This window comes from Oculina patagonica, chromosome 7 (assembly GCF_052425735.1).
Source record: "Oculina patagonica isolate OP01 chromosome 7, crgOcupat, whole genome shotgun sequence".
Lineage (NCBI taxonomy): Eukaryota > Metazoa > Cnidaria > Anthozoa > Scleractinia > Oculinidae > Oculina > Oculina patagonica.
This window is the reverse complement of record NC_135764.1, coordinates 17,255,158-17,269,739: the sequence shown is the minus strand read 5'-3', so window position 1 is coordinate 17,269,739 and position 14,582 is coordinate 17,255,158. Positions and strand designations below refer to the sequence as shown.

Genomic DNA, 14,582 nt, shown 5'->3' with positions numbered 1-14,582 from the left:
GCCGGGAATTTTGTCAACGCGAGTTTTACAGGGTCCGCTTGGGTTCTGCCGCGACAAAGTTGCCGAGAAGTGACCTGGTTTTAGACTTTAAAAAATTCTTTATAGGTTTGGCAGGGGACCTCCCCTCGCCAAAAATTTTTCTGTGCCTCATTAAATATTCATCAATCAATCTATCGATTCGTGCGAACGAAAACCTCATAAGTTTATCTTGTTTTCGCAGGATTTTGTAGATGTGTGATGATGATTTAAGGAGTGGAGATAGAAGTGAGAGCAAGCCGGCGGCACTCAACTGAAAGCAAAACTAGTATAATGTGACAACACGAGCAAACGTATTCAATCAACAATCAGTCTTTATTTCACTTTCACCTCGGCAAATTACAGCTAACGGTAACAGAGTAAAATAGTCTTGCCCGAAACAACAAAAACTAGCTAACCGCAAGCAGACTGTAGAAAAAGCTAGCTGCAAGCAAACTGGCGTGAAAGCTTACTGCATTAAAAGCGCGATCTATTAAAGGTTGAGGCTGACTCTGATCCTAAACTTAACTTGAAACGGCTTAAAAAAACTCCCTAATCCCTTGGGGTAAGTGTTAAACTTTTTTTTTTGCGTTAGGGCTAGGCTTTTGCGTTAGGGCTAAGTCTGTAACCCTAATCTGAAACTCTAACCCCGACCCTAAGGCCTTGGGGTTACCTTTTGCGTTAGGGCTAGGACTGTAACCCTAAAAATCTAGCTGACTTCATCGTCTTGAGAAACAAAAGGTTTCCTTTGTTTATCGTTTGTAAAAGAAAAGTCAAAAGACGCCGCGCAAGCAAAAACCTTGTCTTTTTGCATGTGCGAAAACGAAGGAAAGACCAGCAAAATTAAATACAGGGCAGTGTTGAGCACACATAAACAAACTTGCGTGCCAAATTTGGAGTTGTTTGTGACAATTTTCAATTTGGCCAAAACACAAAGTGTGTTTCTTGCGCTTAAGCCTTCAATTAACTATAGGCCAGTTAAAAGTGCTAGAATTTGATTAAATCATTTCTATTGGCCTCCTTTTAGAAAAATTAGAGTTATGTCAGAGGTTGCTGTTGTAAAGTTTAAACTAAAAAAGCAGTTCTAAAGAAAGTTGTGGAAAATTCATGTGCTGGATACTACTTGATTATTTACAGTATAATTTCAAACTTGAAGTGTAAGACTATGACATAAAATATAATAGCCCAACGATTCCCTAAAACAATAGACATCACTAGGAGGCTCCGGGGAATAAACCCCACAAATTCTATAGTTTGGTACCCAGAGCCTCGTCCTGGGTTTATTGTTTTAGGCTAATAATATACGATTGGGTATTATACAACATAAATCTTAATGAAAAGTGTGGCAAAATTTTGTTGCAGAACTTGGCAAACTTAAAAGGGAAGTCAAGTAAAGATCAGCCAGTCACAGAAGTAAAACAGACACCAAAAGTAAGCACAGTGGACAACTTTGTTTTGTGTTATTTGCCATAAAAAACAGCTGGGTGACAAAGTGTTGAGCTATTAAATGTCTAGAGCATTTCGTTAGTGCTTTGAATAAATTTCTCCCCTCCCCCGCCCCCCTCAAAAATGTTTTTTCCTATTTTCTGGAGGGCCAGAGATTTTAGAGAGTCATTGCTAGATGCAACTACACTGAGGAATTGCTACAAATTACTCTCACTGCTCTTTAACGCAATGTCCTGTTATTGTTGGTAATTTATTTATTGTGTAATTGTAAGTCCGTGATATTGTTAGGTATCTTGTAAGGGGCGTGACAATGATGATTAACAGGCTAGTAGATTTCTGATGTTGCTTCTGTTAACTGTCAGCCTGCATGTTTTAATGTTGCAGTTTAAATATGTTTGGTTTGAATTTTTTGAAACTGGTTTGTTTGTTTGTTGTTTTTTGTCCCTACCGTAAAAGCTCTATAAAGCCCCCTCTAATAAGCCTCCTTATGGACGTTTCTTTGACACAGCTAAACACAACTCATGTTAGTGACTCCACATTTGTAAGCCCAGCATTAAAGAGAACAAGCCAGGATAAGGTAAGCTGCATGTGGTTTGCATTGTAGTATGGGCACACTATAAAAGGTCCAATCGACTTTGTGACTTAAATTAATATGTGGCCTTCCATGGGGAAACATAAGCTAACACATAGCCATTTAAATGGATAACAATAAACAAATGGCAAAGAAACGCTTATCCTTAAAAAATTGTGCTGAATTGATTATTTTAATTTGAAGTATGTTTACTAGGCATTTCAAAGCCATTTCCATTAGAGCGTTTTCAGTGGTAAGCGTTTTAATAGTTTCAAACTGTAAAATGAAGTGATTGCATGGTTAACCAAACAGGTAATTGTGAAGAACAGCTCCATGTAACCGACTGTTGGTCAACTGCCGTCCACCAACAGACTACCGACAGGCCACCAACAGACTACCGACGGGAAACCGACAGGCTACCGACAGACCAAAAACAGACTACCGACAGGCTACCGATTGGTTACTGACAGGCCACCGACAGGCTACCGACAGGTTCTGACAGGCCACCACAGACACCCGTACCAACAGGCTACCGACAGGCCCAGACTACCGCGCCCCACCAACGACTCACAACACAGCTCACAGCCAAAACTCCGGGTACTGACAGGCCACCAACAGACTACCGACAGGTTACCGACGGGCCACCAACAGATTACCGACAGGCCACCAACAGACTTCCGACAGGTTACAGACAAGCCACCAACAGACTACCGACAGGCTACCAGCAGGTTACCAACAGGCCACCAACAGACTATCGACAGGTCACCAACAGACTACCGACAGGCTACCGGCAGGTTACCAACAGGCCACCAACAGACTATTGTTAGGTTACCGACAGGCCACCAACAGAATAACCGACAGGTTGTAAACCAACAGGCCACCAACAGACTACCGACAGGTTACCGACAGGCCACCAACAGACTATTTTCAGGTTACCGACAGGCCACCAACAGAATAACCGACAGGTTGTAAACCAACAGGCCACCAACAGACTACCGACAGGCCACAAACAGACTACCGACAGGTTACCAACAGGTTACCGACAGGCCACCAACAGACTACCGACAGGTTACCAACAGGCCACCGACAGACTACCGACAGGTTACCGACAGGCCACCAACAGACTACCGACAGGTTACCGACAGGCCACCGACAGACTACCGACAGGTTACCAACAGGCCACCAACAGACTACCGACAGGTTACCGACAGGCCACAAACAGACTGCCGACAGGTTACCGACAGGCCACCAACAGACTACCGACAGGTTACCGACAGGCCACCAACAGACTACCGACAGGTTACCGACAGGCCACCGACAGACTACCGACAGGTTACCGACAAGCCACCGACAGACTACCGACAGGTTACCGACAAGCCACCAACAGACTATCACAGGTCACCAACAGACTACCGACAGGCTACCGGCAGGTTACCAATAGGCCACCAACAGACTATTGTTAGGTTACCGACAGGCCACCAACAGAATAACCGACAGGTTGTGAACCAACAGGCCACCAACAGACTACCGACAGGTTACCGACAGGCCACCAACAGACTATTTTCAGTTACCGACAGGTCACCAACAGAATAACCGACAGGTTGTAAACCAACAGGCCACCAACAGACTACCGACAGGCCACAAACAGACTACCGACAGGTTACCGACAGGCCACCAACAGACTACTGACAGGCTACCGGCAGGTTACCGACAGGCCACCAACAGACTACCGACAGGTTACCGACAGGCCACCAACAGACTATTTCAGGTTACCGACAGGCCACCAACAGAATAACCGACAGGTTGTAAACCAACAGGCCACCAACAGACTACCGACAGGCCACAAACAGACTACCGACAGGTTACCGACAGGCCACCAACAGACTACTGACAGGCTACCGGTAGGTTACCGACAGGCCACCAACAGACTACCGACAGGTTACCGACAAGCCACCGACAGACTACCGACAGGTTACCGACAAGCCACCAACAGACTATCGACAGGTCACCAACAGACTACCGACAGGCTACCGGCAGGTTACCAATAGGCCACCAACAGACTATTGTTAGGTTACCGACAGGCCACCAACAGAATAACCGACAGGTTGTGAACCAACAGGCCACCAACAGACTACCGACAGGTTACCGACAGGCCACCAACAGACTATTTTCAGGTTACCGACAGGTCACCAACAGAATAACCGACAGGTTGTAAACCAACAGGCCACCAACAGACTACCGACAGGCCACAAACAGACTACCGACAGGTTACCGACAGGCCACCAACAGACTACTGACAGGCTACCGGCAGGTTACCGACAGGCCACCAACAGACTACCGACAGGTTACCGACAGGCCACCAACAGACTATTTCAGGTTACCGACAGGCCACCAACAGAATAACCGACAGGTTGTAAACCAACAGGCCACCAACAGACTACCGACAGGCCACAAACAGACTACCGACAGGTTACCGACAGGCCACCAACAGACTACTGACAGGCTACCGGTAGGTTACCGACAGGCCACCAACAGACTACCGACAGGTTACCGACAAGCCACCGACAGACTACCGACAGGTTACCGACAAGCCACCAACAGACTATCGACAGGTCACCAACAGACTACCGACAGGCTACCGGCAGGTTACCAATAGGCCACCAACAGACTATTGTTAGGTTACCGACAGGCCACCAACAGAATAACCGACAGGTTGTGAACCAACAGGCCACCAACAGACTACCGACAGGTTACCGACAGGCCACCAACAGACTATTTTCAGGTTACCGACAGGTCACCAACAGAATAACCGACAGGTTGTAAACCAACAGGCCACCAACAGACTACCGACAGGCCACAAACAGACTACCGACAGGTTACCGACAGGCCACCAACAGACTACTGACAGGCTACCGGCAGGTTACCGACAGGCCACCAACAGACTACCGACAGGTTACCGACAGGCCACCAACAGACTATTTCAGGTTACCGACAGGCCACCAACAGAATAACCGACAGGTTGTAAACCAACAGGCCACCAACAGACTACCGACAGGCCACAAACAGACTACCGACAGGTTACCGACAGGCCACCAACAGACTACTGACAGGCTACCGGAGGTTACCGACACCACCAACCAAAAAATATGTCCACAAACCCCATAAAGGTAACCACACAAATACGACAGGTTGTAAACAACAGGCCACCAACAGACTACCGACAGGACCCACAGCCACAAAAGACTACGACAGTTACCGACAGTACCGAGCCACCGAAACTACCGACAGGTTACAACAGCCACCAACAGACTACCGACAGGTTACCGACAGGCCACAAACAGACTACCGACAGGTTACCGACAGGCCACCAACAGACTACCGACAGGCTACTGGCAGGTTACCAACAGGCCAACAGACTACCGACAGGTTGCCGACAGGCTACCGACAGGCCACAAACAGTCTACAGACAGGTTACCAACAATTTCCCAAAACCGAAATTTTACTATAAAATTGAGCAGTAAACACAAGAGTAAACCCAACACAGAAAGCGATTAAAGCAGATAAATATCCTATTTTGTTGTAGTACATCAACTATGATACTTACTAAATACAAATTGACTCCTCAAAGTTCAATTTGTAAATTATCACCTGCGTAATTTTCAGACCATTGGGCAAGCATTGAAATCACGTTTGAAGATGATTTTATCCAAAACTCAGGCAAAAACTGTGCTAAAGCTTCTCGAGACACGCACTTGCTAAATTTGCCCTGTCGACCGACAGAGTCAAAAGTTGCCAGTTATCGACTGCATTACATTTGTGGTAACATTATAAAACAGTTGTCATAAACAAAATAAAAAAGCACATTACAGCTGAGAATAAAAATTAACAGACAAAGTGTGAAAATAGAAACATACCGGTAATGACTGAAAATTACAGCATAAAGCTACTTACAACATAATATGTTGTTTGACTCCCAGAAACAGTAAGTAAATCCCAAATAAAAGATGAGTAAATCCTTCAAAGAAACAGCACTTAACTTCAAAATAAAAACAAAAGCAACATAAAAATTATACAAAATTATGTAAAAAAAAAAAAAATTATCTGAATGCCAATGACATTAAAACTTCATTAAACACTTTTTTTTCATGACATAGTTCTCAAATTCTCATGGCAGGTTGAAACAAACAGAGATACATCACAGAAAAAAATTAAAGGTACGTTCAAATTACTGTCATTATTAGTTATTTAAAAGGTTCTATGAAGTACCATGTAGTCTACGTACTATGTAGTCCATGTGGAGAATGCTTGCCATCAAGTAAAATTTTATATTCTACGCGACAACTTAGCCATTATTGTAGTTTCCAAGAAATGTAGAGAGAGTATGAGAACATGGGATTGAGTTCACCTCAACCATAGTTAGTAGACTAACTATGCCTCAACTGGTTCAAAAGATCACGTCTGTAGCTTGTGATTGGTGCACTTTGCTCCCATTTTGTTTGTTTTGCATTTCGAAGGTTTGTTGACTGTCACCATAATCATAATGATAAAGTGTAATCGTAAGTTGATTTTGAAACTCTTGAGTTTGTGTGTTGTTGAAAGATGGAGTAATTTAATTAACTTAATTTATGTGGCCCACAATCCTCACACTTGTCTCAACTTTACATCCACAGTTGATTCCAGTGACAAAACGAACAGGTAAATGTTGTGTGCAATTTGAGTAAGAATAATAAAACTTAATTATTTGCATGTAGATTTTTTAATAGATACAGTAGTATATGTTTACCCTGACCCATTGAACCAAGGGTTTTCTTGTCACTGGACTTAGTGAAAGTACTTTCCATTGTAGAAAATCTTTGCAGAAAATCTTTGTTCCACTTTTTCATTTTCAATGATGAATTTAGGCCAGGCAATTCAGTGTGCAGTAAAGGCCATGTCAATTTTGAAGGGAATGTCGGCTGTGAAACAGTTCTGGGCAAAATAATATGTTTACCACAGTCTAGAACTGTTTTGGTTGTTAAAAGTGGTACTGGGCCTTTGATTTGTCAGTTTTTGTGCTTTTTAAATTTCCCGCTTGCCACCATTTTAGATTATACGATGTCAGTTTGTTGCCACTATTGTAAGGAAGCCATGGTTCATTTACCGTATTTATTCGATTAAGCGCCCTGGGCGCTTATTAAATTTTTGGACCTTGAGAGTGGGCGCTTATTCGAGGCTGGGCGCTTATTAAATTTTCACCATTTTTAGCAAGTAGTACGCTTATTTTGCAAGAAAAAGGTAAATAATAACACAACATGAAGATGTCCAAAAGCAGAATTTTTACTGATCCTTGAAAGTAACTGTAAATATTGAGAGAGCTTTATAGTCTCTTGGTAGTATTTAGTCAATTTCACACCTCAATTTTACTGCTCTTGGGCAGGTCAATTTTTTTAGGGGGTGGGGGTGGGCGCTTATTCGAGGCTGGGCGCTTATTAACTTTTCCTACCTATAGGGTGGGCGCTTATTTGAGGTGGGCGCTTATTCGAGGTTGGGCGCTTAATCGAATAAATATGGTATGCAAAACATTTGGGCAACACACTGACGTCATAAATTCCAAAATGGTGTCCTGTGGTAAATTTTAAAGCCATCTTTTCCATTTATGATTGACATAAAATTCTAATTCTCACTTGTTATTTAGGCGTTATTTCAAACAACTCGACATCAACTTGCTTCAAGAACAGAGGTTCCCTTTAAAAAATGGGCGATAAGGTTCTGTGACTCAAATCTGACAAGCAACAGGGACTTTAAAACACACCATGGCCTTTCATTAAAAAAAATATCTCAGGACTTAAACACTCAATCAATATCACAGATTGTTTTATTTGCACAGCTTCTATTATCTACTACATAGATTACATAATTAACATACATACATACATACATACATTACTTTATTTGAAATAGGTTAAAAAAAACTACAGGCAGCCAGAGGCTGATGTGGACCTACATTAATCTAATTAAAATAGTTATTACAAAAATTGTAAAGTGTTAAGTTAAAAACGATCTAATTAAAATTGATAGGGGTATAAATATGAATATAATAAATATAATTAACAGTAATAGTTGACGGATATAATTAAATATAATTATATAATTAGGGCCACGAGTTTGTTAAATTTATAGCTATTAAGTGCTACCCTCTATAAATAAAGACGTTACTTACTTACTTACTAAAACTACTTAAAAATATTAAAAATATGATTGTGTAATCTTGATTTTTATTTGCGATCATGCAAGCTTCCTTCAGAAAGCTTGTGTTCTTGATAGTGTTCTTGTGGCGGCGCTGTTTTAGGAGCTTCTTAAAGTTCTTTAGAGACGGGGACTCTTTGAGTGAGGTTGGAATGAGGTCCCACGCAAGAGGACCTCTATATCGTAAGGAGTTTCTGCCAGTGTCCATGTTGAATCTCGGTAGTACAAAGTGATTACTGTTTCTAAGATTTAACCTACACTTTACACAAAGTGCCATTAATCCATTTATGACTCTGAACTAAAATTCTGCAATGACAGCTCTAGATGCCTAAAGAAACATTTTAAAAACATTTAAACAAGTGTTTTAGTGTTTTAAATTTTAAGATTTGGTGATCCACAATCTTCTATCTGGCTCTAATCAAATTGCCTTGGGCTAAAACGCATTCCCCAGTTTACTTTATCAACTGAGCACATTAAGCAGGAAATCTTGGAGACTGTGACAAAATAATGACTCGCTGAGTAATGCAAGCTACAGGTTTTAAGTTCGTTCTCAAAACTTCATAGTTTCCCTGAAAACTTTTTTCAGATGATTGTTAAGCCTGGAGGACCTCAGTGACATAATTTTTTTTTGTTAGTGATCACAGTTTAAGAGAAAAAGAACATACAGACCCTGCAGGTGGACATGTAGAGTCTTCTTTACCATCAGGTAGGAATAAAACATGGTTTACCTGGGTATTGGGTTACATTTAGTTTGTAACCGATGATATCTTGTCTTTGTTAAAGATAAGTATTTTAAACACTTCTGACTACCATGTGCAAAAAGTAGAAAGTATGCTAAACATACTTTGAACTTTATCTTTTTTTTCTTTATGCTTTTTTCTTTGTAATTTTGTTGCTAGCAACAAGTGGAAAATGTGGAATTAATTTTTTTGACAAATCAACCACATTTTCTACCCACTGGGTGCGTGGCCTCACTGCAAAGTTTTGGACATTTTATGATATCATTTCTATAGTCTATAAGAATGTCCTAGGCCATGGCAAAGTGTGGTCAATTTGTTTTAAACATTAACATTGTAAATTGACTGGTGAATTAGTCGATGGAAATCAGTCTGAAATCATGCATATGTGACAGAGTGAGAGATCGCATTTTTACCACTTGAAGCCGTCAGATGCATGGAATATTTCATCCAAAATGTTCCACCTAACTGTTCACCACTTACTGGATTCTGTTTTTCCTTACCTTGTGTTTAAAGTCAACTCATTTGAACATCACTACAGGTCTTAACTCTCATCAACTAGTAACTGTTGACCAATGAGCACACAATAATTTTCTCGGTTGTATAACAATATCAACTTTACAAAGAAGAAAAAGTGGCTGTCAGCTGGATGTAATTAACCCATTTACTCTGGTTCAATATCAGCTAAATCTGCGCTCCAAACTAATGGAAACATCATTTGGAACATGAAAGTACACCTTCCTTCCCACTATCATCACATTTTACTGCTTTTTTGCTCAGGCTTGCTCAGTCAAAGTTTAGAGTTTTTTGAAGTCTTTGGGTCAGAAAGTACCACTATAGGCTTTTTTCCTTTTTTCTTGCTTTTCCATTTTCTTCCTTTCTTATCTTTTTGCTGCAATTGTTGTCCTTCCACTGAGCTCGCAGTTTTCCCAAGAAAGCATCAACAATTTTCCCAAGAAAGCATCATCCAAACAGGAAATTCTTGCCATCGAGTAGCCAATAGTGGTTGAGGCAAATTTTCCTCCAAGTTTTTCATTCATTAAATTTTTGAGCATTTTTTTGCGTATTTCAAGCTCAATTACCCCAATCACTCTGATCTGGGTGTCATTGGAAGATCTTTTCCTTCTCCAGAGATTGAGAGTAAGTGTTGCCTTTTTGGTCAAAGATGATGATGTCAGAAGTGAAACAAAGTGCAACATTCATCACAGCTGGTTTTGGCCGGCACTGGAGCCAATAGGTTTAAACATTAACTTGGCAAAATTATTTGTATAGGTAATCGCATGATTTCGAGGGCAATTTGAGATAAATCAGCACGAGTAAATTTTTCAAAGGCTAGCCAAATTGCACAATCCCGTAGGCGAGGGCAATTTGTAGTCTTTGAAAAATTTACGAGTGTTGATTTATCCCAAATTGTATGAGAAAAATCATGTGATTACTTGTTAATAATACACATACAAAAATTTCACTTGAAGTGGATGACAAACAAACCGTGTTTATACATAGCTTACCTTTCCGATTCGTTCAAACATAACGGAGTTGTCGGGCTTTGTAAAATCCAGATACCGCTAGGGAATTTTAAAGCTCTCTGTCATGCATTATTGGGTGCTTTTATCCTTATTCAGTTGTATTGGTTTGGGCTGAAATGTCCAACTTCAATTCACGCTTGTAATCTTTCTTCTTTACGAGCCGTCGTGTAAGAAGCCATGATTGGTAGCTTTCAGTAGTTTCGTAAAGCCTCTCTTGTGCTGTACAAACGTCCAATTCCTAGTACTTTGGTTTATATACTTATAACTTTTGTTAAATCGGTCAAACTTTTCATGAATTGTTATGTATTTGCTCGATTTTTGCGCTCTCAAATTCTCTGACAACGGCCACCATTTTGTTTTGGCGCGCTTTCCGACTTTCCTGTCAATCAATTTAATTTCAACTTTCTGCACTCAATTTCAACTTTCTGCACTGTTTGGGATTAATTGACGTGCTCTCAGCCAATTAGCATGTAGAAATTTTTGTATGTATTAGTTCTGTTATTACATTTGTCTTTAGTTTATTTAGTAGCAATTTTTGTAAATGTATGTTGCTGAACCAGCTAAGTACCTGTGAAATGGTTTCAGTGTTTCCATTTCTTTTTTATTTTCAGACTTCTTTGATAATCCCAAAAAATCTGAGCAAGATGAACAAAAGATTATGCCCAGGTACTTAACACTTACCTGACCTGGGGCTCGTTTCTCGAAAGCCCCAAAAACTTAGCGGGCCCGTAAAGCCATAGCATAATCTCAAACCCTTTGATTAAAGAGCTGTTTAATTCCATGATATTTTTAATATGAACGGAGGCTTCCTTCATGCAAAGTTTCCGGCATATACAATTCTCTGTTTTAAAAACACAGATAATTTAAAATGGCTTTACGGGCCCGTTAAGTTTTCGGGACTTTCGAGAAACGGGCCCCTGACCTTGGTTTGTGGGTTGGTGTTATCAATGTCTGTGGGTCGTAGCCTGCGTTGCAGACAAACAAAACCCCAGTACGGACTATACCGGGGTTTTGTTCATCTGCAATGCAGGCTAGTAGGGCTGTAACCTCCAATATTCATTTTTACACTTTATATGCAATAAACTTTCAGCCTTTTCTACACTGTAAATACAGTAGAACCCTGGTAACTCAAACTCTGAAGGGAAACAAAAAACAGTTCAAGTTAGCATGGTTTCGAGTTATCAGGGTCAATTGAATATTTAATTTGCCAAGTTAAAAATTGATAGTTAACTGATTTTTCAGCACTTCAGTATACAATACAGTGCAAACGAACTTATCTCGTCAGAAACTCTAACATGATCATAACCTCTTATGATAAGAGTGGAAAAAAGCTGTCAAATACGTGATCTGTTCGTTGCTCTAATCAATGGGTAACCATGGCAAATTGCAAGAACCGGAATTCGAGTTATCGGGGTAAATTTGACCCAAATTTTGATCAAGGGAAACGAAATTTAGTTCGAGTTAGCTGGTTTTCGAGTTACCCAAGTTTGAGTTCACTCACTCACTGCCCATTGTGCCCACTGGCACGTAGGGCAGCCACAAAGGTCCTCCACTGCTGTCTGTCTTTGGCCAGCTGTTGGATGGTGTTCAAGCTTTGGTTTAAGCCCCTCAATTCTGTCTCTACTGTACGTCGCCATGTATTCTTGGGCCTGCCACGCTTGCGCTTTCCTTCGGGTGTCCAGTATAGTGCTGTCTTTGTGATGGATTTGTTTTCCTTTCGGATGACATGGCCAATCCACCTCCAGCGCCGTTGCATAATAATAGTACCCATGTCCTCCTGTTTGCACCGCAAAAGTAGATCCTTGTTGGAAATTGTTTGAGGCCAGAAGATGCGAAGTATTTTTCGCAGACTTTTGGTTTGGAAGGTTGACAGCTTCTCTAGATCACTTTCTAACATTCGCCAACATTCTGACCCATACAAAAGGGTAGACAGGACACAGCTTTGATAGGTCTTGAGCTTTGTATGTGTACTGTACTGTGATGACCGCCACACATTGCTCAGCATCCTGAAGGTGTTTCTGGCTTTGTTCAGCCGGCTCTGGATATCTATGCCTGCACCACCATCTTGCCTGACAATGCTGCCCAGATATTTAAACTGTTCGGTCATTGGGAGGTCTTTTCCATTTACCTTGACGGGCTGAGGGTTAAAGTTGTTTAGGGTCATGACCTCAGTTTTGGTGAGGCTGATGTTCAGTCCCACCTGGTGAGCGTATTTGCTTAAAAGGCTGGTCTTCTCTTGCATGTGGCTATGGGTATGAGAAAGCAGAGCTAAATCATCCGCAAAATCTAGATCCTCTAAGGTGGACAAGAGGGTCCACCTGATGCCCCTGGGATGGTCTTCCGTAGTACGACGCATTACCCAATCGATAACTAAGTTGAATAGCAATGCAGACATCACGCAACCCTGTCTTACGCCTGTCTTCACCTCAAAACTGATATCACTGTTCTCTACACTACAAGTGAAGGCTGCATAGAAGCTCTGGATAAGTTGGACAATCTTCTGGGGAACACCATAGGCTCGAAGTATGCGCCACAAGCTGTCTCTGTGTATACTGTCGAAAGCCTTTTGGAAATCTACGAAGTTTATGTACAGCTGCCTCTGCCACTCGGTGCACTGCTCGATGATGTTGCGTAGTGTGAAAAGTTGATCTGTACAACCCCTACCCCTGCGGAATCCAGCCTGTTCTTGCCTGAGCTGCTGGTCTACTGCACTCGAGATTCGTTGGATGATAATCTTTGCCAGGATTTTACTTGGGGCAGACAGGAGGGTGACGCCACGCCAGTTATTGCAGTCACTAAGTGGACCTTTCTTGTGGATCTTTATGATGGTACCTTTGGTCCAGTCATCTGGCACCTTCTCCTGCTCCCACACTGCAGTAAACAGGGGCTGTAGAATCCTTGCTGAAAGTTCAGGGTCAGCTTTGAAAAGCTCTGCATTCAGTTTGTCTCGGCCAGGAGCTTTGTTGTTTTTTAAGATTTTTATGGCTGCAATGATTTCCTGCGTGTTTGGAGGATCTATGTTCACATCCAGGTCGGTCTCAGCCTCTTGAATGTCAGCTTCAACTGTGGGTGGGTGTCTGTTGAGGACATCCTTAAAGTGCTTATCTTGTCAGAAACTCTAACATGATCATAACCTCTTATGATAAGAGTGGAAAAAAGCTGTCAAATACGTGATCTGTTCGTTGCTCTAATCAATGGGTAACCATGGCAAATTGCAAGAACCGGAATTTGAGTTATCGGGGTAAATTTGACCCAAATTTTGATCAAGGGAAACGAAATTTAGTTCGAGTTAGCTGGTTTTCGAGTTACCCAAGTTTGAGTTAACCAAGTAAAAATGACTGAAAAGTGAGTTCAAATCCAAGGGAAATGAAAGTTAGTTCGAGTTAGCGGGGATTTTCGAGTTATCCGAGTTCGAGTTACCGAAGTTCTACTGTATTCACTATTGATATTACCCCCACACTGCCTCAGAACCGTCACCTGTTTAGGCCAAATGTAGGTACAGTCTTGTTAAATTAAAATTGCAAGTTAAGTTGACTGATAATTATGTTGTTATTGCTGTTGTATGTGCTAATTAATGTGTATATAACAATTATATTAATTATTCCATGAGCATGCGTTGGATGTGAGATGGTAGATAGGCAATGAGGCACACAGCGCCGAGTTAGCTAAAACGATCTCATAACCAACAAGCGCGAGTGGAATAATTGTTTTACTAAAAACGCCCAAAGAATTGCACTATTTGAGCTCCCCAGCTGCTTTTGTTAACGCGTTTAGGCTACCACATTTGTGGTCAACGGTATATGACCTCATATACCATTGGCTGTTAACCAATAAAAACTCAGGAATTGCAATATATACCTTTGCTATTTTTTAATAATTTTTTTTATTCTATCTTCACCAAAGTGATGAACCTACAGAAGGTATTCCAGAGGGTTTTTTTGACGATCCAAGGCTAGATGCTAAGGTATGAAAGTCATGCTGCAGCTGCGAAATAGAGCCCCTGTTGAAAATAGTTCCAGAAGAGAACCTACCGGAAGCTAGTAATGTTGATGATCTATTACC

At 41.4% G+C, this 14,582-nt stretch overlaps 1 protein-coding gene across 1 annotated transcript in view; it reads left to right on the top strand.

Annotated features, from left to right (window-relative positions):
- LOC144661471 (zinc finger protein 830-like) overlaps window positions 1-14,582 on the top strand; it is a 29,924-nt gene that overhangs the window by 6,972 nt on the left and 8,370 nt on the right. Inside the window, exons 3-9 of the mRNA XM_078522249.1 lie at window positions 1,378-1,446; window positions 1,970-2,038; window positions 6,207-6,246; window positions 6,703-6,727; window positions 8,893-8,963; window positions 11,132-11,186; window positions 14,424-14,484. Coding sequence (XP_078378375.1) covers window positions 1,378-1,446; window positions 1,970-2,038; window positions 6,207-6,246; window positions 6,703-6,727; window positions 8,893-8,963; window positions 11,132-11,186; window positions 14,424-14,484 — 390 coding nt within the window. The remainder of the gene's footprint in view (window positions 1-1,377; window positions 1,447-1,969; window positions 2,039-6,206; window positions 6,247-6,702; window positions 6,728-8,892; window positions 8,964-11,131; window positions 11,187-14,423; window positions 14,485-14,582) is intronic.